Here is a 26,837-nt window from a genome sequence, read left to right on the forward strand (position 1 = left end):
TGATCTTCAGCAACCCACACTTTGGATGTGGCAGAACCTGAAAATAGTTCTAGAATTTGTACTTGAAAAAGTACAGTCTCAAATAAAACATGTTGCATTTGACAAATTTCTAAATGGCAATATCTTGTGAAAGGTTTCAGTTGTATGAACTTCCAGTTTACAATTATCAGAGGGGTACACAAAATGATCTAGATTACGAGTTGTCCAACTTCCATTTTGTGGAAATAAAGATCACTGACTGTTTGTGTTGACGAATATGTGCCCAATACAGAGAGTGTGGGTTTGAATCCCTGATGCGGCTTAATCTTAAAATCTTTTAAAATCTGTACTTAGCTCAGAATTTGTGATCCCAAACATGTTACAAGAAGAGTAAGATGAGAGCAAAGGCTTTCATGGTTTCTCACTAGCTAGCAGCTTTCACTTCAGGGAATTCAGGTCTAGAAATTGGGTCTGTGACACTCCAGGATAATCGAAAATAGTAGACTACTGCAAGAAACTTTACATTCTGCATGCCCATGGCGGGGGTTTTCAGTTACAATACCTTAGTGGTAAGCATAAATTGTATTTTACCACTTTTTAAATGGCATTGTGTAGTTAAAAGATTTCAGATGTGGTAGGTGTTTCAATTTCCCATCACATTGCAAAAAAATCAGCACTGTTGACATGTAAACTTTCGACATCTGTTATATGCTGTAAAAAGATTTTATATTCCAGTGCAGATGAAAATGTAAAAAATGACAGCTGAAAAAAAGTGTCAAAAAAGACTAAACATGTAAAAGGAATGAAAATTAAAGTATTTCCTGATTTGGCAAGTGCTGGTGCCTACAGTCAATTATTTACAGACCATTGATATAGAGCTGCAGGGATGGAAATAATTCTTGAATTGCTAATGTACCCCGGTACAATGGCACTTGTAAAATCACTTGCCCTGATAATTTTTCCACTATACTACCTGTTTTTCTTGTTGATTATTTAAACAAATAACATACTTAACAATGTAAAATCCACTGGACACCAGTACTGCATGATATACAAATTGGCTTGCCCGACATAAAAAAACACTAGACTGAGACGTCAGGCAATGGGTTGTTTCCACCCCTGAGCTGGAATATTGCAGAGTGCAGGCGTTACACAATGTCACACTGCATTTCTGTGAAAAGGTAAATGTTAGTCTATCAATAGTACTACCTGTCTGTCCTCAGGGAAGCTACCATATTATTTATTCCCCCAAAAGTATGTATTTATGTTGCAATAGTAGATCAACAAGTTTGAATGAGTTATTGCAACTCGTGCACCCTCCAGCACAGAACATTATTTCAAAAATTTTCCATACTTATGTCCCTTGAAATGCAGTTTATGAATGTCCTATTACACAACTTTGATTGAGGCCAGCTTGGCAAACATCGAGAGTACAGCAGGTGACAGTTTTGCATGTCCAGGGCTATTATTCTCATTGCCTATGTTTGCCATAAAAGGTGACTATGCTTGTCGTGAGAGGCGACTAATGGGACCGGGTGGTCAGACTTGCTGACTTGGTTCATACATGGCATTAGTTCCCAATTAAAACATGCAAACAACAACAAAATATAATATACTGATGCTTAAAGACATGAAGCACATCAATATGTATATATTGTATTACTTAAAGTCAATTTAAACTGTTATGAAATGTAAGCATTCATCCTTAAACAGGAACAGTGGGGAAGCCCAATGGTTAAAACAGTCCCTTTAACTAATGCACAGGTACCATTCCCCACATGTGTGAAACCCATTTCTGGTGTACCCTGCCATTATATTGCTGGAATTTTGCTAATACTGGCTTAAAACTGAACTTGGTCATTCACTCATAGCTAAACATGCAGAAACATTGTGAATACACAGTGAATTTTGTGAATTTTTCCCTTTTTTTTCAATTTTTATGTGAAAAATTCATCATTTAAATCCAAATCCAGCCATTATGTATTGGATTAGAGAGTGACTTACGATTAGATACACTGATTTCCTTGCAGGTTTTGAAGCCTGTTTTGAATGTCTTTGTAATCTTTCGATATGCTTTTTGCAAGAATGGCAGAATCAAAATTTAATACATTCACTGATTGAAATGATCCAGCTGAAGAAACATTTTTTCTGATTCATATGTGAAGATACATACCCAACCTTTAGGTATTGAGTCCATGTGTATTTTAGATACCGCTTTACGGAGTTGATGCCCTTTAGCTGTAAGGATTCACTTCATGAGTTTCAATCCAGAATTGTCTATGATATACCTCCTCAGATTTTCTGCACCAAACCTGATGAGTTTCCCTTAGTTGATCTGAAAACTTTTGTCTTTTTATACCTATGTAGTTATGTTATTTACTTTAATTTTGACTCAGGTGGCAGTTGGGTAGCCTAGTGGTTATAGCGTTCGTCCATCATGCTGATACAATGTTTGAAGCCCATTTCTAGGGTCCCCAGCTGTGGTACCTTTGGAATATCGCTAAAAGCACCGTAAAACCAAACTCATTCTCTCGTTAAAAATTTTAGACAGTTGTGATCATGTCTGTTCCCTCCATGTTCTGTCGTTCATCATTCTGTTGAAAATATTTTGAATTCATACAAAGGAACTTGACAGGTAAAAAATGTCAGGGATAATCAATATACAATCAATATACAATCAATATACTGAACAATTTGTTATTTTCCCTAAATATATTTTCATATTATTAAGGTAGTTCTGTTTAACTGCTGTGTATGTGAGTGACTTGATAGGCAAGACTTCACAGCATACAACTGGTTCCAGCTTTCATTTCTCAGGACAAGTCAGCAATTCTTTCATAGAAGTTTAGAGAAATGACAAGTTTCTAGAATGCTAAATTGTATTTTTTGTAATGACATATTTTTGTGGAACAAAAGATGTTGAATTTAGCTGCTTTTATTTTTCTATTTCTATTTCTATCACGGTGCAAAGATACAAGAGTATTTAAACTGTTTTTATATTTCTTAACCAGGTGAATTATTTAGAAATATTTACTTTTAGCTCTAGCAACATAATACTTTTCTGTATTTTTAATTTTCTTTGCCCAAGATTTGGAAATGGGGTTCATTTTATGGTCGTTCTTTTTTGTACATGACTCTTATGGTAAGTGATCGTCAGATAAGAAATATTAAATAAAAACAAGATATAAAATGTTAAAAAAACAATAGCTTGTTTTGACAAAGCTGGTAAAGGTTAGTATTCTTATACACCTGACCACAATCAGAAGATCTGTTTTAGAATTGATCTTCTGTAGCCCATGCTTGTCATAAGAGGCAAATAATAGGATTTGGTGGTCAGGCTTGCTGGCTTTGCTAACTCATGTCCTCATATCTTAATTGCTCTGGATGCTCATGATGTTGATCACAGGATTGTCTGTTCCAGACTCGGTCATTTCATACCGCTGTTTTATAGCTAGAATATTGCTGAATGCGGCGTAAAACTAACTCACCCAGTAAAGACACAATGACACGTTGTTTGTTACTCATTTGTACTCTTTCGAAAAGGACCCATGACCGTCAGATGTAGAACAGGCCTTCAGCAACCCATGCTTGCCATGAAAGGCAACAGTGTTTTTCATAAGAGAAGACTAGTGGGTTTGGGTGGTCAGGCTCACTGACTTGGTTGACACATGTCATCAGTTCCCAATTGTGCATATTGATGTTCATGCTGTTGATCACTGGACTGTCTGGACCAGACTCGATTATTTACAGTGCCCAACCATATAGCTGAAATATTGCTGAGTGTGGCATAAAACTACACTCACTCACTCCTTAGAAAAGTGTTGAGCATGCTTGTTGTACACAAGAAATGAATTCAAAGTGTTCTGTTAAAAAACATTATCGATTAAATAGTTCACCATATTTCAATTCAATGCTTAATTATCATGTGATAAATCGACTCAATTATTTATAGACCATCGTAATGTAGCTGGGATATTGCTGAGGGCAGTGTTAAGCAGACACATTGGTCAAAGCAAATATGTGCATCCAGAATACCCAAATATATGTAGAACCTTATGTAGTTTGTCCACACTGACCCAATTCTGTAGAAGGATGTTCCTGGAAACAGTGATTGCATGTTATGTTACTGTAACTTCAGTTCCAGAACTTAACTGGAGCCTCAGACACATGGAACACGGTGGGGTAGCCTAGTGGTTAAAGTGTTTACTCGTTACTCCAAAGACCTGGGTTCGATTCCCTCATCCTGATACAGATGGAATTTTTGGAAAGTGACGTAAAACCATATCAGTGTACACCTATGTATATGAATATCAGTGTATGCTTGTTGGACCCAGGATGTATTATCTTCAGCAATAAAAGTCCTGTGATGAAAAGGGTCAGATATCCCTGAATGGGCACAATGTGTGAAGCCCATCTCTGGTCTCAAGAATGACAATACGCCTTCAAGAACTCAGACCTTCAATGTGTAGGACTCCAGTCATTTCTGGGTTGTCTTCTGCTGACAGTGACTACATGGTACAATTTGTGAAGCCCATTTCTGGTGTCCCCAAACATGATAGTACTGGAATATTGCATTGCTAAAAGCAGAGTAAAACTAAACTCACTCACTCCATGCTAACTGAGGTGATACATATTTCCGGTAACATCCTTGTCAGTGCTGGAACTCATTAAATGTATCTGTGTCCTGGACAGGAACACTCAATCGCTGTCATGTCATACTTGTGTTTGTCCTAATAAATGTTTTTTGAATATACACTTGTTTCATGTCTCTGTTAGAGGAACTGTGAGAGGAACTGTCTTCATATCTCTGTGCAGAGATGAATTCGCCCCAAGAGATTTAGGTTTCTATGCTGTCTCTGGTTTAATCACACAGAAACAGTCAAGGGAATGTTTTGTGTCAGCTTTTGATTAATGGCAGATATTTTGAGATTATTTCTGTTGTTACAGTTGAATTTTATAATCCTTTTGTATTGGCAAAAGCATTGATTCTGTTATTTTATCATTTTCTGTGCTCTGAACAATATATATCCACCATATGTTTCCAGCAAAGTATTGATTTACTGATAAGTATCTGCAGCCAACAAACTGTGCATATTTGCACTGTAGCCAACAAATATCATTACCCACTGTAGATAACTATACATTTGATTGTATTTGTGATGACATTTAAAATAATGGCCTTGCCTGGCATGCTAGGAGATACAAAGATACAAGGGAATATCAGAAGACGATACTGCTTGGTGTGTCCAGACATAAAATGATTCAAAAACAGTAACCACCTCATTTTGATGTTCCACTTGTTATCGGGGATGTCAGTCATTGATCATCCCTCACCTGTCTTGTTGAAGGTTGCTAATTCAAGAAGAAAGCATTAGGACTCTTTCTGAAAACTATATTACTGGAGCTATTTCCCATCATCTGATTTAATGGGTGACAAATTGTTTACTTGGTTGACAGATGTTGTTGTATCCCAGTTGCGTAGATCAGTGCTCATGCTTTTGATCACTAGATTTTTTTGGTAAAGAGTGAGTGAGTTCAGTTTTATGCCACACTCCGTAATATTCCCACTAAATGGTGGCAGTGTATCCATGATCGAATCTGAACCAGACAATCCAGTGGTCAAAAGTATGAACATGTTTCAAGCAAGTCAACAAGCTTGACCACTGGATCCCGCTATAGATGCTTTTAATTCTGAGCAAATCTGGTCCAAATTGACTTTTCACTGATGGAATCAGTATCGGTTAAATATTGCTGTTCAACAATAAAATCTTCATAGAGGAGAAATGAGAGTAGTATTTTATATCCTGTTGTACTTGAGTGAGGCTCTATTCTTCTAGTACAGTTGGTCTGTTTTGTACTTTTGCGCAAAGTTGTGTTTTCCGGAGAGTCGGGCTTTGAAACGAACGAACCTAAAATGTGGTCATTGTCAGGAAAAAATGATGCAAGACAGCAGGTCACGGAGACACAAAGGGATTTTGTTGTTAACATTTGACATATTATATTCCTAGTTGCTACGTTAATTGACTTCCATAATTTTAACAGTGTGATAATGATGTGGTATTTTGTCAGAGGCACGTGGACCAATCAAAACTCGACATTCTTACATGAGGCTAGATAAATGATTATCAGAGTCCATACAGAGTTAGCTCCCCTTAATGTACACATTCAGGATCATGTACAGTTCTCACCAGGTTTACTGATATATTAATCTTGATCATATTTTATTATTATATTATCATATTATCTAAATATTATAAACACTGTCATCTCTCTCTCACACTCTCTCTATCTCCCTCTGTGTCTCTTTCCAACCACAACCCCACCACAAACCCACACATCTCTCTTTTCAATAGTCACTCTCTCCCTCTCCCTCTCTCTCTCTTTCCAACCTCAACCACACACACATCTCTTTTCAATAGTCACTCTCACTCTGTATCTCGTCAAAAGGGTCATAAGTAGAAAAGAAGGAACATTATGTCATACAAACTAATAATTACATTTTATCTTTGATTATATTAATAATTATTATTTTTATTGTTTAGATTTGTATTAATGTGTAAATAGTAACAAAAGTAACAATTTATTGTGTGATCATCATATACATGTACTCAATAGTTGAAATGGACCTGAAACTGAAGTATACCATATTTGATATTATGATATGTAATGATGTGGTCACTGAATTTGAAATGTTAGTCTTACATAGCATTCTTACTCATGTGACCAATCACAACTAATTAAATCACTGACTAGTGTAGTTGACAAACATGACACATTTAAACCTCACAACAAAATAAAACATTAATCTTGTTTAGATTACTGGCTAGAGTCTGACTTCCATGACTCTCTATAAACGTTGTGTAGTCATTACAGAAACAGCATGGTTGACTATGCTCATAACATAAACACTTAACCACTACTTTTAATCTTGTTTAGATTGCTGACTACTAGTAATCATTACGCAAACAGTTGTATAACATAAAGTAAATCAACTTTCAAGACGTTTTCAATAAACAATACTGAGACACTCTGATGAGTTTAGGATGTTTAGGATAAGAACTAATGCAAAAAACGTCCAATAAATTTCTTTTAATCTTACTGTTTTCTAAAAGTTTGGCCCTTTTGACTAAGTCTGTGGCCGATTTGACTTACCTTTGGACCTTTTGACTTTCAATTTTGGCCCTTTTGACCTATCCCCTTAGAAACAGTAAGATTTGAAATATGAGACTTTCATTTGAAAACATTACTGAAAATATCGAAACAAATTGAGTCTTTGAATGGCATTTAGAAGTGATGCACATAAAGACACAGGTTTTTTTTATAGATGACAACGTCTTTATTGTGAAGAGTCACGACGTTTCGAAGTATATTCTTACTTCTTCATCTGGTGAATGAAACGCCTGGATTAACACTCCCTGGCTTCCCTTGTCCATTATACCCCACCCCAACTTGCTTCCTAGTGTTTGTCTTACCAATCGTGCCTGGGTACACAACCCTCCTGGCTTCAACTCCTGTCCATCCACCAATTAACTACTGGCTTCCTTTGTCATACTGTTGTTGTTCCTATATGTACGTAAACAGATCGTAATCCATTGTTTCATTCACCTGACTCTTCACAATAAAGAAGTTGTCATCCATAAAAAACTTGTGTCTTTATCGAAACAAATTCACTCCAAAATCCTATTTGGACATTAATGGACATTAATGGATTAATTGCTCGGATTTCACATGGAGACTCACGGGCAATGTCAGCAGAGTATCATGTTCTATTATCCATACTGTAATTGTGATTCAAACCAGTAATTTGAAAATAAGTAAATTTGAAAATAAATAAATGAATTTGAAAATAAATAAATAAATAAATAAATAAATAAATAAATTTGAAAATAAATAAATAAATAAATAAATAAATAAATAAATAAATAAATAAATAAATAAATAAATAAATAAATAAATAAGCAACCGCTAGGCTTATCTCCCAATTAGGTAACATGATATTAACATGTAACAATGACACAGCTTATTTTCACACAATTAAGGTACAAAAGCTTCGAGATGAACCTCTCTCACAGACACAAGAAGGAGAATCCCTTGAGATCTAATTTTAGAAACATGACTTTGCGGAATCCAGAACGAGGTTTATGTGGGTATTCCCGAACAGGAACCCAAACGACGTGAGTCGAGAGTCAATGATTCGGCGTTTATTTGCAAGTATGCCTCCGGTGGTGAAGACGTTCGATTACCTAGTGATCGGTGGGGGTTCTGGGGGGTTGGCGAGCGCCAGACGTGCTGCAGAGTTTGGTGTCAAGGCTGCTATCATCGAGGAGAGCAGATGGGGTGGAACGTGTGTAAGTTTGGATATCGATTTCTGATCGTTTCAAAATGTGCCTTGAACTTGTTTGGCCAAACTGCAACGTCATGTCGAAAGCAATGACATTTGCCTTTTGCATTCATGCGTGACGGATTCATAAACAGCCCTGAATATGAAAAGGATCTATCTTTATCTTGACTGTATGCTTTCCTAAATCGGTGAATCGTTTTAAGTGAACTGGTAGATCCCAGATTATTAATAATGCATTAATTAAGTTAATTTAGGTGTAAATTATGTGTTGTGATTTTTTTCTGCTGTAGACAGTTTGAATTCCCATTTTCATGTTGGCAATTTTCTGAAAGAACCACTTGCGGCTCCATTCTAGACTTGCTCCAAGACTGTACTGAAATTTAAACTAGCCCATGGATACAGAAATCCAGTAAAACTGACCCGACCCTGAGGCAACTAGAGTATTGGAATACTGTCTTTCACCATGAAATACTACAGGAAAAGTACAAACGATTGTCAGCTGTTTGATTTTCCGTGCAGATTTCTTTAGAGAATAATTTATGCCAAGAAAGATACTGACACATGTAATCTTTGTAGAAATATTTCTATAGACATATCACATATGTTCTTTTACTGTGATTTCGTTAAAAACTTTTGGCAAAATGTTTGGAGTGTGCACAAACAATAATATGATAAGTAATTTTATACTTCTTGCGTAAAGATTCATTTTTCTCACAAATATTAAACAACATGCACTCTCTACTGACAGACTTTTTTGCTTATTAAAAGATATATGTACAACCAAAAAGTATATAGCTACTAAAAACAATAACTTAGATCCCTATTCAAGGATGTGGAATCATTTATCAGCTGTTCTTTGACTGAGCACTGAAGCACTCTTATAATATCAACTGATGTTTCCATTATACTCTCAGTCACACTAGTCAACCTTTTTTGTTCAATCTTATATACCCTCTACAGAAACTGTCATGAAATTCAATGTATCTATATACTTGTTTAAACCTTACAAAACCTCAAGGATGTGATATACATGTATTGCCTTTTATGCCACGTGTAATGTATCTGAGAACTGAAATGAAGTAGAAAGTCAAAATTCTGTTAAACAATGACAATGAGGCAATGGCAACTGACAATGCATCATGACGTTAGTTACCAAGGGCATGTTTGGTTACAAGGAGGCAGAAGAGAATGACGTCAATATACAGTGTGATGTAATGCAAAAAGTGTACTTTTTATCTCCCGCGAGTAGTGAGCAAATGTTGTGTTTTTCAGGTGAATGTTGGCTGTGTTCCCAAGAAGATTATGTACAACACAGCCATGCACGCTGAGTTCATCCGTGAACACGAGGAGTATGGCTTTTCCGTGGAGCTGAAAAAGTTTGATTGGAGGTAGTATTATCACTGGTGAAATCTGGTGGAACCAGTCTTCCTTGCCCCACATGTTTTTGCCACCAGTGTTTATTACAGTTATCTCCCTTGTCAGAGGGCAGAGTAAGCACACATAAGACACCTCTAAATGTTTCTGTTTACACCAATCGCCATCACAGAAGTCAGCCATCTAACCCACCCAACCACCACAGCTTCAACAAAATGGAAGCCTAAAGAATATATAATCCTAGAATCTTCACGTTACTTAGGAAGTGTACTCCCAAATATAACATGCATAACATTTTATCACTCTCTAAATGGTATTGTTTATTCATAACATTTGAATGAGGGAGGGGTGACAATTTACACTTATCATAGGGGTACACAAAGTAAGAGATACAGACTACTAACTGTAAGAATTCCAATTTTTGTGGAAAGTTATGTGTCTTAGTGAGTTTGATGGTTGTGTAGGTGAGCAGATGCCCATCTCTGAAAGTGAGGATGCAAATCCCAGATGAGACAAAACCTCCAAAGGTTCTATAGTCTATACTTTACTGAGAATGTGTAATCCCCAATGTAGACTACCCAGCAAAGTATGGACTTACTAGAACAAGTTAATGTAGCCACTTACAGAGCTCCAGATAATTTTTCAAGCAGTTGGGTATTTACTCCCATGTCTGTTTATGTACGAGTAATTGCATTTTTTGAGGAGTATGTTTATTTTGTATGCTCCCACTAGTTACAAGACTTGAGTTCTTGTACAGAGTTTCTTTTCCTTATTGAGTACTTAACTCTTCTAAATATATAAATATACATGCATCTCAACAGAAAACGTATTTAGTAATTGTCAAATCGTCAAATTGTCAAACTGCCACACATTTGACAGCCATTTCTAAATACTTAACATGGAAGTCATGTGATTATTAGAGTAAACTCCAGACAGTGGCTACAGCTATGATTGTATATGTAGGCATCGCGTACCATTAGCTAATGCTGTTGTAGAGTTTGTGCCCCACGATGAATCATACGCCAGTTTAGTTAATTGAGTGATGTATGCAAGGTATGATAGACCTATTGGGTTTAAAGTGATTCTTATGTTTTTTGTGTTCCCAGATTTGTAATTAATTGAGTAAATGTGATTTTTATTGAGAAAAATGCGCAAATACGCACCTTATCTGGAGCTCTGCATTTACTTCAATCAACTGTTCCGAACTAGATTTTGAAAAATATTCCATACTGTTTGAAGGTATTGTTCACACATGAACTGATGCATTGTAAAGCAAATACATAACATAGACAAGATTATTATCATGAGTTCAGTAAGTGATGAATTCAGTGAAAATTGGCGAAGTCTAAAGAAAGCTTTACACCAAAATGCAGCTGTTCATATCAATGTTTTCAGCAATTTGTTGCATGATCTCCATGAAATTCACCTGCATAAGGTTTGCATTTGGTTCCCCCAAGTAAGTGGAGAAATTGATCTTCTGTATAACCATATATCTTTTTCTTTTAAACATATTTATTCCAGAGAATGGATTGGGTACAAGTTATGCCAACTTAGTGAAACCCTCTCCTATATTCAATGCTTACATGCATGAAGTGAAACAAACTATGTACAGGAATAGAAAGATATATACAAAAGGAGAATAAGCCATATAAAACAAATAATTACAGGTAATACATGATTTCCTTACATGAGTAACATTATATCCAATCACTGAACCTTTTAGATTTTAATATATATTTTTGAACTTCTTTAAAAATCTGGATATTATCACGGTACAGAAGATCTGCACTGCCATTTAATAATAACTGTAGGTTTGCTGGTACTCTATTGCTACAAATTATATATATATATCTATACATAACGTACAGTGAGAACTTTAAGTGAGTCCATACTTTTGATGAGTAGTATAGGATATGATATGTGTAGGATAATATACACTCAAAGTCTTACTTCTCTCCACTCTACAACTGAGGGCATACTTTCCCTGCCATAGCCTCAGAGTCTTACTTCTCTCCTCTCTACAACTGAGGGCATACTTTCCCTGCCATAGCCTCAGAGTCTTACTTCTCTCCTCTCTACAACTGAGGGCATACTTTCCCTGCCATAGCCTCAGAGTCTTACTTCTCTCCTCTCTACAACTGAGGGCATACTTTCCCTGCCATAGCCTCAGAGTCTTACTTCTCTCCTCTCTACAACTGAGGGCATACTTTCCCTGCCATAGCCTCAGAGTCTTACTTCTCTCCTCTCTACAACTTAGGGCATACTTTCCCTGCCATAGCCTCAGAGTCTTACTTCTTTCCTCTCTACAACTGAGGGCATACTTTCCCTGCCATAGCCTCAGAGTCTTACTTCTTTCCTCTCTACAACTGAGGGCATACTTTCCCTGCCATAGCCTCAGATTCTTACTTCTCTCCTCTCTACAACTGAGGGCATACTTTCCCTGCCATAGCCTCAGAGTCTTACTTCTTTCCTCTCTACAACTGAGGGCATACTTTCCCTGCCATAGCCTCAGAGTCTTACTTCTTTCCTCTCTACAACTGAGGGCATACTTTCCCTGCCATAGCCTCAGAGTCTTACTTCTTTCCTCTCTACAACTGAGGGCATACTTTCCCTGCCATAGCCTCAGAGTCTTACTTCTTTCCTCTCTACAACTGAGGGCATACTTTCCCTGCCATAGCCTCAGAGTCTTACTTCTCTCCTCTCTACAACTGAGGGCATACTTTCCCTGCCATAGCCTCAGAGTCGTGCTTTATCCTGGTTTCAGTGTTGTAAGAAGTCCTAAGATGCATACATCAAAATTTTCATGTTCAATGTCTTCTGTTTTCAGTGTGGTGAAGAAATCCCGAGATGCATACATCAAAAGACTTAATGGGATCTATGAAAGCAACCTAGATAGGGTGAGACAATGTCAGCATTGTTGTGTGGCTTTGGAAGATATTCCAGTTGCAGTCGAGCACCATTATGTTGAACTCAATATCTCAGCTGTCTTGATATGACATCTTGATCCTGGCAAAATCATTCATAGTTTATCATTATTCGAGCTCTTTTAACTTGATACAAATGTCTCGATATTTCAGATATCTTGATATAATTTCTTGGTCCCAACAAGCAGAATTAACTTTTTAACTCGAGATGCTCAATATTCACCTAACTTTAATGGGCAAGTATCCCTCTAAACTGAGGTTATTTCCACACGTTTACAAGTAGTGCACCATGAATCAATTGGGATGTGTAAACTAATTAGGCCTAATTGAGTCGATGTTGTCACTTGCTTTTATTTAAAATAAGGATTAATTAAGAAGGAATTAACTAGGAAGTATTCAGTGTTATGACTAAACACCACTGATAGCGGATTATAATTTTGAAACAAAACATATTGAGAATCCAATGAAAATTTTGTGTAATCACATGACCAGCATGTTGTTTCTAAATTGCCCTTCCCAAAGCTACTGAGGCCCTTGGTGGGTTCACAAGATTATTCAAGATGGTCACTGCAACATGAGTTGTATCATGTATGATTGTGATCCCTGTGAATACAAAAGTATGTACAAACAATGACATCTGCATTTTGTTTTGTTTTCTTTCATAGTAGTATGCTATGATATGCCCTAGCTAGATGTCTTGAAGTTCGGATATCTTGATATTTTTCTTGGGCATGTGAATATTGTGACAACAGTCGGCGTGGTGGAAACCCAGTATGATGGGGATCTTAGTAATTTTTCTTTTTTGGTGAAACACTTGACCATAGACTTTACCAAACTTAAACAGTATAGCTCCTGACAGCCTTTCCCAATGATACAGAAAGCATGAAACAAAAACATGGTGCTCAGAGTTTTGGTGACAGTGGGTTGTTAATCTTGGTGAATGTACAAAGGAGAAATTTACGATATATTTTAAAATCATGAAATTATGAAACATGACATCTTTCCTAGAACTCCTCACTTAATAAATGTGAGTCATGTGTCAAATGAAATTATATTTGTCTCTGACCCATGACCTCTAGCCATCAGAAACTGTGGATTTGATAAATCCTCTTTCACTGAAATGGGTCATTTGTACTATTTTCAGTCCAAAGTAGAGAGGATAGTTGGACATGCCACTTTTACAGATGACCGCTGTGTGGAGGTCAATGGTCAGAAGTATTCTGCCCCTCACATCCTGATAGCGACTGGGGGACGTCCAGTCTTCCCTGACATACCAGGTATAGACAGACATGAACCCAATATGTGTTTTGATAATTAACTAATAAGGGGTGACATGATACATAAATACACTGATGCGTCGATGCTTTTTTTAAGACCATACAATTATCGATACATTCAAAACTGTATCAATGTATAGTGTTCAAAGTATTAGTTTACATGTTTATTTGTCTTTTACATTTTGTGATTGTATCATGTTTTTTGATGTTATTATAGTTACAAGTGATTATTTTTCATGCACAAAGGTCAGAAATTAGAACGTTTTAGTCTCAGAGAAAAAATGTTGATCTGTTTATGCACAGTTATAAAATATAATATTAATGTTCAAAATGTAGCTATATTCACTATACTGCTGTGAAAATAGATACCATCATTTGTATCAAATCATGACATGGGTATTGTGATACATCAATTCATGAAACTTATGGATGGTGACATCCCTTCAAGTGATTAAACTATCAGTAGTTACCAATATTACAGAGAAATAATAAAATATCTTTTGTAATATCTCATGGTTGTTGATTCCTGTCGTAGAATTAAAGAATTTAATTTTTTCATTTATGTTGAATTCATTGTGATATAAGTGAGTTTGTTTTTTTGTCATATCAGCAGTATTTCCTATTTCTGCCATATTGTGACTCACTAACTTGTAACCTTGACAACCGATGTCATTTGCAACAAAGACATCATCCTGCTGTTCTGTGTATTCTTTTCATCAATCTAACACAACATTGTGATGAGAAATTAATGCATGTCAAACGTATGTTTCTTTGAAACTTTTCATTGTTAACCTTTGAAATAGTTTGTCTTAGAAACCATGGTAACAGCCTCAATGGTTTCAAATGCAGGTGCTGAACATGGCATTTCAAGTGATGGCTTCTTCGAACTGGAAGATTTACCAAAGTAAGAAACAGGAATTATTTGTTTAGGGAGCAGTTGCTATTAATTCTATAGAGCCTTCTAATACATCACAGTACTTTGTGAAACTTTGGTACTTAGTACCAGATACAAACATTTCGTACCTCTTTGAATGGTCTCATGGTTGTCAGTTGACAATACAGAACCGATAACAAATTCACATCTACCCATCCACAAATCAAGTGGGGGATTCAAGATATGGGCATCACACATTGTTCTCATATGGGTAGTCGAAACCACGTCCTCAGCATGATGACGCAACTACTTTTACCACAGGGCATCGCCAATGCCCTGATCAGTCACTGGATAGTTAGGTTCAGACTAAATTATACCTTTTTATAGCTTGATGGACAGTGGGGTCGCCCAGTGGGCGTTCACTCATAATACGGAAGACCTGAGATTGATTGTAAAAAGTAGCTCAAAACCAAACTCACTCACTCACACTTTTAGCTTGAATATTCTGAAAGCATTAAACAATAAATTAAACAAATGCTCTGAAACAACTAACAAACAAACTCTACCTCAAAGTTAACTTACTGAATTTATTGGACTGAAATTATTTTTAAAGACACCTTTTATGTTTAGTAAGCAGAAAGAAAAGGTGACCATCAGATTCTGTCATATAAGATATCCTGATCTTCATATTAAACAGCTGGGTCATATAAATTACAGAGTAATGGAATAAATATTTCAGGACATAACACTTGATATATCATAGTAAAAGGTAAAAGATGTACTGTCCATGCACCGGCGTCAACATTTTCAGTGAAGGCTCACATCGCACGTAGGACTTGTGCTGTCAGTTTAAGGTTGGAGCGTCCAGTTCAGAGCACCTAGCGGATTAGTGAAGGGAAGATAAATTCAAAAGGATCGCCCATTACATTGTGTGGGTCGTTGCTCACAATACCAGTCTCTGGATTATTTGGTCCAGAGTTTGTTGTATATTGGTATTGGTTGCTGTTTTAACTATGTGTATTTCTGAGTGTGTTGTGAAACAACCACAAACCACCACATGTGACATGAATCTGTTTGGCTCCACAGGAAAGTGGTGGTGGTTGGTGCTGGTTACATAGCTGTGGAGCTGGCCGGGATATTTGGAGCCCTTGGAGCTGACACATCAATCTTGATTCGCTACGAACAAGTGAGTGCATTTCATGTTCATTCATTTGAATGAACAGTACTGCAGATAAAAGCATGCTCATTTGATACAATCTTATGGGCTTGGAAACAGGAGATGCTGATTTGATTGACACATGTGATCGTAAGCTAATTGAGGAAATTGAGGCACATAATGTTGACCACTGAATTTTCTGGTCCAGATTTGATTTTTTCAGACTGTTTCCACATAGCTGGAAAACTGCTGAATGTGGCATTTGACAACAAACAACAAGTAAAACAATGAGTCAAGTGCTTAGACATTCTCTTCCCACAGAGATTACTCCTGTCACATCTTCCTACATAACCTCTGTTCTAATACAGCCATACTTCCCAGTCATCGAGAAATCCCCTTGCGACAAAAAATCGCAACAGGAATTATCTCTCTTGTTACTATCCAATCAGAACATGCGTTAAATAGACTTAGCTCCAATGTGGCGGCCACCATGGAGTTGGTTCATCAACATGCGAAGGAAAGATTCGGTATTTCATGTTTAACTGAAAATCAGAAACTGGCAAAAGAGAGTGCAGGGATCAATCACCAGGATGTGTTTGTAGAAACCAAAACTGGTAGTGGCAAGTTTTCCTGATGTATTGGGAAATTACGGAGATCTTGCGAGTGATCACTCTTGAAACAACGTCTCTGATTGTACAAGTAAATCTGAATACCTCCAGTCGCGAGTCTTGAACGCTTGCACCATGAAAAGGCGGTATTAGAACAGAGGTTACATAGGCAGGTATGACAGGAGTAACCTCTGTGGAAAGAGAATTGTGCTTAGAGACCTGGGCACATCCCTCAAACTGTCATTAGAATACACAATAATAGCTTTAATAGGGGAGCAACTTTGTTTGTGGACCAAAGTGACTGTTAGCAAGTAATGTTTGCATACAACCTGACAATTCCCTCAAGCAAACAGTCTTATGGTTACATTGTCAGAATGTTAAATATATAATATAATTAGTACTTTACAAATTCTCACTTTCCAGGAGTTTCTTTTGTTCATATTTTGAATCATGAACTACATCATAATTGTTTTGAAGCCATAGTTTGGAGTTTCATGAAGGTAAAGAAAGTTGCTTTGTGGAAGAATAATATTGACTTCCTGTCATTGCCAAGTAAAAGTTCACAAAAAGCCTTTCTAATTGGACCAGAAGTGGGATGTGCCCATACATATATATCTGGAGCAGTAAGATTGGATTTTCTTCAAATCAAACTATGTTTCAACAACAATGCAGACAAAAACATTAACACTGCTTTCATTCTTGACATTTCAAATTGTTGACAGTATATCCTGGGGAGACAGTGATATGGTACTATTTTCTCTTTTTTGAAAGGTACTCAGAACATTTGACTCCATGGTCAGCACGTTTGTGACAAATAGCCTTGAAAGTGAAGGAGTCAAGGTTAGAAAGAAGACAAAGGTAGGTGTTGCTAAGAAACCATATAACACAATCAACAATCATAAATAATTTAGAGCATCAGTAGTGTGTGAAAATTCAACAGCATTGTTTTCCCAGACTTGAAATTCCTCTTATTAAACTGCAGCTTTCTATGGTTGTTAGAAAGACAGATGGAGGCACACTTTGGGGTCATTCAGGAAGAGAGATGAGAATGATTTGTGTAGTGTATGGCACTTAAGAGTATATAACATTAACAGTCTAAGGGAGACAATTCCGTAAGACTTAATGCCAGTTCTAATGCTAGATTCAACTAGAGTGATGTCCCTTGAATGTAGTGTGGTGGAATAAACATGGCTGCTGTTATGACATGAATTGTTGTTCTGTCATTGACTAGGCCAATCACGGTGGATACACGACAATTTGTTTATAAAATTTTCTTTTCAATTAGAAGGGCTGTAAAAGACAGTAAAATGTGTTGCCTGAATGTGCGTTTGAGTGCTGATGTTTGTTGCAGGTTACATCCGTAACCAAGGAAAGCGATGGCACCCTCACTGTGGAAACGACGACCGGTCAGATTGCTGGTGTCACATGTCTACTGTGGGCTATTGGTCGAGTCCCCAACACGGACAAAGTGGGGTTGGACAAAGTGGTCAGTTGTAGGACATAATGTCATAGATTTCACCAGATGACATAGATGATGATGCTGGGGAGGACGATTCATTGTACCCTGATCTAATCACTGTGTATCATTTGCTGGTCTCTATGTCAGTACCTGAAGCTATCAGTGTATACGAATGGTGTTTCAAAGTAACAGGACATGGGGTCCTGTAAGTTTCAGATGTCTGTCTGACCCACTGTAAATTCACGGGACCCACAGAATATAATTAAACACACATTTCAGATTTAACATTTCTCATAATTGGCATTGAAAGTATTAACATTATATAATGACAAACATAATAAACTTAAATATATAAACAGTGAACAAGTGTCACATGCCACAAATAACAACTTCAGGCAAAGTCATTGTAATATATTCAGTCAGACACTCAGGCCAACAGGTTGGGAACTTCTGTCTGACCATTGGCAAATCTGCCAGATTTGTCAGAGGGTCAGACACTATTCGTGAACACTGAGCTATTGGAAACTTATGTCAATGTGAACTGTTGGATTTACATTTCACGTCTGGATTCCTAAGTGGCAAAAAATCAAATACGTATTTGAGGAGATGTACATTAATCCTTAAATGTTTTTGGACTCTGGTAAACATTGGATCCAATCTTGAAGTGGGCTGGCAGAAATGACTCATGAGCAGAAATATTGATATGAAAATAGTGTCAGGCATTTATGGGGAACAATGGGTGCAACAATATCTATTAGTGCATCCACAAGGACATAGAAAAAGTCCAAATTCTTTTTTTTTAAAATTAATAAAATTAATCAAGTAACAACAAGTCACCACTGAGTCTGCTGCTAGCTGGGTTATGGTATCTTTTGTAACAATGTGATGATCTTGATACACAATACAATAACAGTAACTGAATTACAACAATATCACAACATAGTATTAATGATACTATTTAAGTGTCTGGGACCCCCATTTTGTAGTCAAGGACCCCTTGAAATTAGGAGTAAGAGTCCCAGGGACCCTTAAATACACAACTCAATGTAAATCCCTGAGTGGCATTGATAATACTGTGCATAAACTTTTGTGATGGAATAAAGATTGACTTCAATCACACAATGCTTAAAATTAGGGTTTATTCATGGTCTGCTACTTGATAGTGTTCAAGATAAGGTGAGGTGAGGTGAGCTAAGGTGAGATAAGATAAACCTGTTTTGATAGTAACCCATGCATACACTTGTCATCGCTTACCAGTGGTGTATATTCACGTCTCAGACTTTTTTTTTCAATTTTGCTCAAAGTTACTTAAGATAAGATAAGATAAGATAAGATAAATGGACAGTTCCAGGTCTAAGTCACATTAAAATAAACATAAAAAACATCTATACACAACAACAGCCTAACAAATTACATGCAGTCCCTTTTCCTACTTCACTGATATTATCAGTAAGTGATTGATTTTTAGTTAACTATTATTGATCTCTCTGACCTTATTTTGATAGCCAAGTCTAGTTGTCTAGTTGTGCAAGCTTTTCTCTATCACTAAAGCTGACATTCTCTCATCAAGTGTTACACATTTCAAAACCACTTTGGTTAACTCATTAAGCCGGAGAGCCACTTCACTGCTCAACACCTGGAGCCCCATGCTGATTGCCTGGCCGGTTGTCGCGAGACTAATTAGGGCTATTCACGCCTGATATCCCTGGCAGGTTTACAGGAAACTGTCTCATCATACGAGCAAGTCCTGATTTGTTTAATTGTTTAATTGGGTTGTAAAGGTATATGTTGAAAGAAAACCTAGACTGTTGGTGTCGTGTTTGTGTGTGTATTTTCTTCACAAATGTTTGTATTCTTTGTATGTAAGACATACTTAAACAAATTGTCCCTCTCATATCATTGTGTGAGGTTAAATTGTTCAAAACATCTATGTCAGTGGCAGTAAAGAAGAATTTACGCACATTAATAATAATCTTCTATAAAGAAGTGTTTTCGCTGATGCGTTGCTAGTATATACTGAATGTTTTAAGGTAAGTACTAACAAGCTAGTGTGTGACGTACATGGAACAGATTCACAGTTTGTCACTTTGGTTCATCTAGATTTAATGCAGAAAATATCATACGAACATACATGTATACATATTGTATAATGCTATTCTTTGCACATACATAAGACAAAGGGTCATGGGATGGGCGTCATCAAAGTTCCCGAATAGGACGTTTTGTATCTCAACTGTTCAATAGTCTCTGATTTGTTATCTATGACCAATCGTATCATGAGATACCTGTCACATAGGAAATGACAGGTGATGGGGCGTGAGCTAAATTTCTGAAGAGCACGTTCGGTCACTAGACAGCTTTGATACAGATTGACTGTTGGTTAGATCACTGACCAATTGATATGCTAGATTTCATCGTTATCAACTCTAGCTATCATGAAAAAGTTTGTGTATCATGAACATACATAATCGTAAGGATGCCTGAAATGTACATGTAGGACTAACAAGCACTTTGACGTGTTTATTTTTCTTTGAAGTGCTCAAAGCGCTACAATCCGTTTATTTTTACTCCGGATAACCCAGTCCAACTATTGAGTAGAGATGGTATTTATTTGCATATACATTTTGCGTACACTACTTGTACATCAAACATAATGGCTTGCTGAACATTTCAATATAATCTGCACATAGTTTCGAATAAATATCGTTATTGAAGTACGTGTATTATAGAATTCGAAAAAGTTGATACATGATACTGATTTATTGTAATGTATACACTCGTAGTGGAATCTCCCCAAATATTTATGAAGATGGGCATTATATTTGTTTGAAAGCAAACGAGGTTCAGAAGATTGACAATGGGCGTGTCTAGACAAATCAGGTTGTCCAATGATGTAACAGTGCATTAGTTTGTTTTACATTTGTCACAGGACAAAACTTTACCTGGACCTGCATTCGGCCAGAGGTTATTTTGAGGTTGAAAGAGGTGTTCATATACAGTATGGTTCAAAATTATTGAGAATAGCTAAAGCATTTCATATTATTAAACGAGAACAAATCAGATAAAATTGAATTTATTGTAAAAGTGAACTGACCTTTTCATGTTGTGTAGGTAACAATTTAATATTTTATCAAGTCTCCTTGAGCTTCACGGCACAGTCTAAGACGGCTAGGCATACTTCCTATCAGAGAGGTTAGTGTCTCGTGAGTTATGCTGTCCCAGTATCGGACCACTTCTCTCTTCACGTCTTCAATTTTTGTCAACCCCTTTTGATTCACACATTCCTTCATCATCCCCCAAATGTTCTCAATGGGATTTAAGTCAGGACTATATGCAGGAAATGGTAATGTAGTCACATTTTTCTCCTGAAACCACTGCTTGGCATGTTTTGCGGTGTGTTTAGGATCATTATCTTGCTGCAAAATCCAGTCATTTCCATAAAACACATGTGCACTTGGAAGGAGAAAATTATCTAATATGTTAGTGTAGCGTTGACTTGTCAGATTTCCCTCAAACACACACAGCGGGGTCGTTCCTAATAAGGATATCCCTCCCCATACATGAAACTTTGGGCTGTATTTAGGTCGTCGATACAACGGTGCTGACGCAGACTTTGTCCATATTTTCACATTATTGGGATATACCCATATTGAGCTTTCATCAGTAAAAATCACATTTTCCCAGTCAAAGTTTTCATGTGCCAAACACCACTCAACACGCCTGTCTTTATGTTCTTGTTTCATGAGAGGAGAAGGAATTCCAGTCTTTTTCTCCCATCCAAGATCAATCAAATTTCTTCTAACTGTAGATTTTGATACAACTATTGATCCCCTTTCTATCATTTCATACCTGATGTTGGAGATGCTTGCCCTTTGCTTTTCAGACGCTAAAATTCCCAGTCGGACGCGATCTGAGAAGTCCAATTTTCTGGGTCTCCCTGCTCCTTTCTGGTGCCCCAAATCCTTTCCCTCTTTAATCTTCTTCCTAATCCTATACACAGTAGAAAGAGGAGTTCCTGTTCTCTCTGCCAATGTATTTACATCATCAATTCCTTGATTACACAACTCAAAAATCAACCTTCTTTTATCTTCAGCAGACATTGTTGACAGTGCTGAGGAAAATGACGGCTGCTACAAATTCAGGGGAGGTAACTCTAATTGTACTATACTCAGTAGGCCAAGATGAGTTACCTCCCTTATACCATTACTTAGTTTTAAGTATCAGTGAATCAGTTGAGGTGTTAGGATAGCTCAAAGTAAGAAGAAAAATTCTCAATAATTATGAACCAGACTATATCTCATTTAGTGTTGTTTCACTGAATGATTATACGCATCAATTCCGTAACTGATATATTATTGACAATGGATCTGATACACGTAATCATTACACTGGATAAGATAATTACAGAGATCAAATATAAACGTTTCTTACACAATGCTTATGTAAATTGCATTGAAAAATCACATTTCAGATCAGCATGAAGCAGCTTGAACAAAATATCCCAGTTACCTTTGTATGGTTTATGTGTACTATATATGAGTAGATGCAAGAGTTATCACTTCATATTCGATTATGTATTATTGTCAACTTTATATACCAATAGTTGCAAATGAGTTAGGTCTAAATTAGTAACGTGGTTTATTTCAAATCTACATGAACATGGGTGTAATACAGTATTGCTATTTATGTCTATGATTCATTATATGAACTATTACAATGAATGAATGAATGATTACATTTGGAAGAAGGTTTTGTAACCTTTTGTCACCGTTAATTCAATCTATGTGCAAACATAGTATCTTAGTATTCACTCCCAATGACGAGTAACAAACACTTACCTCCTGTCACAACACCTCATAATCCCCTTTCTCGCAGACATGTGTTCATTTGCTTGTATAAGCCCTCGAAATTGCAAGCAAATTGTTATCAAAACACATTAATAGTTCTTCTGAGTAACACAGAAAGAAACCTCTGTTGTAAGAAAAGCTAATCTTTGATCGTTGGTGCTAAATTGATTGAAATAATAGGAACAGTATGGATTTATAATGTAAAACGCATATGCGAGTCTCTCGCTGAATGAGAGGTGCTTTTTATTACCCACAATATGTGGCTCTCGCTGTGAGAAGCTAATTAATTTGCCGCACGTCTCTCGGCCTTAATGAGTTAAATACATTTGGTTTTTTGTTTGATGTGTTGTTTAACATCACACTCAGCAATATTCCAGCTACATGGCGGCAGTCTTTAAATCATCAAGTCTGGACCAGACCGTCTAGTGATCAGCAGCATGAGCATGCATTTTGAACAGGATGATATTTTCCAACCAGCAAGTCTGTCCTCTTAATCCTGTTAGTTACCTCTTACAAAAAGCATGAGTTGCTGAAAACTGATTTTACCCAGATGTTCATGGGTTCTAAAATTTAGGGAAACACTGTCTTTCAAGACACTCTCTCACTGAACTCACTCTCTACATAACTCTGCCTCTTTCTGTTAGATGTGCGTTACTATGGTTACAGGGGGTGGAGCTTGATGCACACAAAAACATTGTGGTGGATGAGTACCAGAACACCAATGTCAAGGACATTTATGCTTTGGGCGACGTCTGCGGAAAGGCTCTGTTGACACCAGGTAAAACTCTAGTTTTATTGCAAATCTGATTTTGAAGCTACCTTGCTGTATTTCTCATTTGTTATATTTTCATATGACTGTCACTATGGGATGAATCTGGGTTAGCAGAGATCTAATCCAGGCTTGTCATAAAAGGCAACAAAGGTTCGATTGGGTGGTCAGGCTCGCAGTGGTTGACACATGTCATCGCAGCCCAGATGTGTAGATCAGTGCTCATGCTGTTGATCACTGGATTGCAAGGTCCAGGCTTGATTATTTACAGGCAGAAGCAATATAGTGGGAATGTGGGAATATTGCATAGTGTAACTTAAAACACACTCACTTGCCTTCTAATGATTGCAAACAATGAAAAGAATTTAAATGTGACAAGGTTTTATTCATGAAATATGCAAGCGATTCTTAACAGACTTATTACACAGCATGTACTCATTGTTTCAGTTGCCATAGCAGCAGGGAGACGTCTAGCTCATCGGGTGTTTGACAACAAGAAGGATCTGAAGCTAGATTATTCCAACATTCCAACCGTCGTCTTCTCTCATCCGCCAGTGGGCACAATAGGACTGACTGAAGGTAAGTGTTGTAGAGCGTACTGCAACTTATAATTCACAGACATGCTTTTGATTGAATCCTGTATCTGTTTCTGATTACAAAAATGGTTTAGCTGGTTTTAAGCACAAAACCTTGGAATGATTGACAATAGTGGACAACTTGGTATCTTTCAGAGGAGGCAGTGAGGGAGTATGGGAAAGACAATCTGAAGGTATACACGTCCACCTTCACCCCCATGTATTACGCTGTACTACAACACAAGGGCAAGTGTAGCATGAAACTTGTGTGTGCTGGGCCAGAGGAGAAGGTGAGTGGACATTGGCTACTTCATAGTGGACAAGAGCAGGACTCTTAATGCTGCAAGAGTCCAATCTCAAAAAAAATTCCTGTCCTAGTTCTTTGTCACTTGCCTTTGCTTTTGAGGTCAGGAAATGTCTGTGTTGCTACATGTTGTTTTCAGGTCATTGTGACAGTGACAGGGTTATGACAGTACAGGTGCTTGTCATGTTTCAGGTCATTGTTGAAGGGCAGTGATGATATGCTACAGGTGCTTGCTGCGTTTCAGGGCAGTGATAATATGCTACAGGTGCTTGCTGCATTTCAGGGCAGTGATAATATGCTACAGGTGCTTGCTGCATTTCAGGGTAGTGATGATATGCTACAGGTTCTTGCTGCGTTTCAGGGCAGTGATAATATGCTGCAGGTGCTTGCTGCATTTCAGGGTAGTGATGATATGCTACAGGTGCTTGCTGCATTTCAGGGCAGTGATGATATGCTACAGGTGCTTGCTATATTTCAGGGCACTGATGGCATGCTACAGGTGCTGTCTGTACTTCATATTTGAAGATATGCTACAGGTGCTTGCTACAGTTCAGGGCAGGGATTATATGCTACAGGTGCTGGCTGTACTTCATATTTGAAGATATGCTACAAGTGCTTACTGTATTTCAGGGGACTGATGATATGCTTCAGTTGCTTGCTGTATTTCAGGGCAGTGATGATATGTTATAGGTGCTGGCTGTACTTCAAGGGTGACAAGATATGCTACAGGTGCTTGCTGTATTTCAGGGCAGTCATGATATGCTGCAGGTGCTTGCTGTAGTTCAAGGCTTCAGGTGTTTCAGGTGTTTGTTCTTTTTCAGGTGGTCGGTCTCCATATGGTCGGACAAGGCTGTGACGAGATGCTTCAGGGGTTTTCCGTTGCCATCAAGATGGGCGCCACCAAGGCCCAGTTTGATAACACGGTCGCCATTCATCCCACGTCATCAGAAGAACTGGTCACCATGAGATAGCAATATAATCAAATATAGATAGAAAACAATTTGCCTTTTTTCAGGCACAGCAAAATCCAAATGCTTTCATAATATGTACCTCAGTACCAAGAAACATATATATACTGGTAAAGACTATTACTCAAACTACAAACCCACATTATAATTTTGAAAACAGATTTTGTAATTATTTAGTTATGTCTTTATAATATATGTAATATATTGCATGTGCTTGCCATGTTGAGCAATTAGAAATGAAAATTTCAAGTATATTTTTACCTTGTACATGTATTATTAATTATATTCATTTGCATTTAGTTAACCCCAATATGTCAAAATTCGATATCGCAAACCTATTCTCTGATGACCTCCTCATTCTCTAAGCGGACATGAATTTCTCTGGTTGTTCGTTTTAACGATAATAATACACAGTACAATCATTAACCTTGGACTCACCCAGCTTTGACATTACCATGGAATAGCATACACTTACCTTGAAGTTGGCATTTGTGCCATGAACAGTTTTAGAAGCACAAGTAAGCATGTTATGTTGAAATAAGCACTTCTCAATCATACATCCAGTAACAACCTATTGTTATATATTACTGTTAAGAGTAGTTACTGGTTATAGCATTTGCTCATCATGAAAAAAATACGGGTTCATTTCCCCACATGGGTACAATGTGTGAAGCCCATTTCTGATGTCCCCCTGCCATGATATTGCTGGAATACTGTTATTGTTAAAAGCAGCGTAAAACCATACTCACTCACTTACTCTAATACTGTCATTTGCTCTGTATGTCGAATGTCTGGATATCTCAAAGTAACAACTGCTATGCTCACGATACTGGGGCCTGTAGAACATTTGTATTTCTTATGCATATCCTCTTTTAACCACAGCACCATATGTGCATTGTTATGACTTTGATTCAATAAACCAACGGTGTAATCAGTTCTTGAATTCTGTTTTTAATCACTTTAATACCTTTTGCAGACAAACCTTGGTCAAATAAAAATTAATTTGCATTATTTTCCTAGTTATTTACTTATTATATTTGTTGTTTGTCATTTTTCTTATATAAATTTTATTTCTAAGTTTTCATGTCCTGTAGAACATATGATTATGCAAGAAGAAAATTGAAAGTGTCTACAGGAATATAATTTAAAAGAGAAAAACCCATTAATTTAAATTGCATGAAAACATTTCTTGGGAATTTGTAACTAAACCAAGACTTTTCAAATTAAACTACAGTTCTGAACTTTCTGGTTACTGGAGCTGTGGATCAGGTAATGCTGTCTCCAAATGAACCTTATTTGTATTGACATTGCTTTCTAGGCAGCAAACAGACATTTCTCTAGCTCAGGAGGTTTCAGGTTTGAACTGGCCCCCAGAAAACACT

General features: G+C 37.1%; 1 protein-coding gene across 1 annotated transcript; it reads left to right on the plus strand.

Annotated features, from left to right (window-relative positions):
• The first annotated feature begins 8,113 nt into the window (after positions 1 to 8,113).
• On the plus strand, positions 8,114 to 26,389 carry LOC137281354 (glutathione reductase, mitochondrial-like). Its single transcript, XM_067812532.1, has 12 exons — positions 8,114 to 8,327; positions 9,593 to 9,708; positions 12,522 to 12,591; positions 13,763 to 13,895; positions 14,745 to 14,799; positions 15,856 to 15,955; positions 17,305 to 17,391; positions 17,885 to 18,019; positions 23,506 to 23,617; positions 24,056 to 24,187; positions 24,340 to 24,473; positions 25,309 to 26,389. The coding sequence occupies exons 1-12, from the start codon at positions 8,121 to 8,123 to the stop codon at positions 25,456 to 25,458; spliced, it is 1,431 nt and encodes a 476-aa protein (XP_067668633.1). The 5' UTR covers positions 8,114 to 8,120; the 3' UTR covers positions 25,459 to 26,389.
• The last annotated feature ends 448 nt before the right edge of the window (positions 26,390 to 26,837 follow it).

This window comes from Haliotis asinina, chromosome 4, assembly GCF_037392515.1.
Source record: "Haliotis asinina isolate JCU_RB_2024 chromosome 4, JCU_Hal_asi_v2, whole genome shotgun sequence".
Classification (NCBI taxonomy): Eukaryota; Metazoa; Mollusca; class Gastropoda; order Lepetellida; family Haliotidae; genus Haliotis; species Haliotis asinina.

Bases quoted from the DNA above. Each gene is read 5' to 3' on its own strand.
- LOC137281354 (XM_067812532.1), top strand. From the start codon at position 8,121: ATGTGGGTATTCCCGAACAGGAACCCAAACGACGTGAGTCGAGAGTCA. The intron at 8,328-9,592 runs GTAAGTTTGGAT...TGTGTTTTTCAG, and splicing joins GCAGATGGGGTGGAACGTGT to GTGAATGTTGGCTGTGTTCC. The intron at 23,618-24,055 runs GTAAAACTCTAG...TCATTGTTTCAG, and splicing joins AAAGGCTCTGTTGACACCAG to TTGCCATAGCAGCAGGGAGA.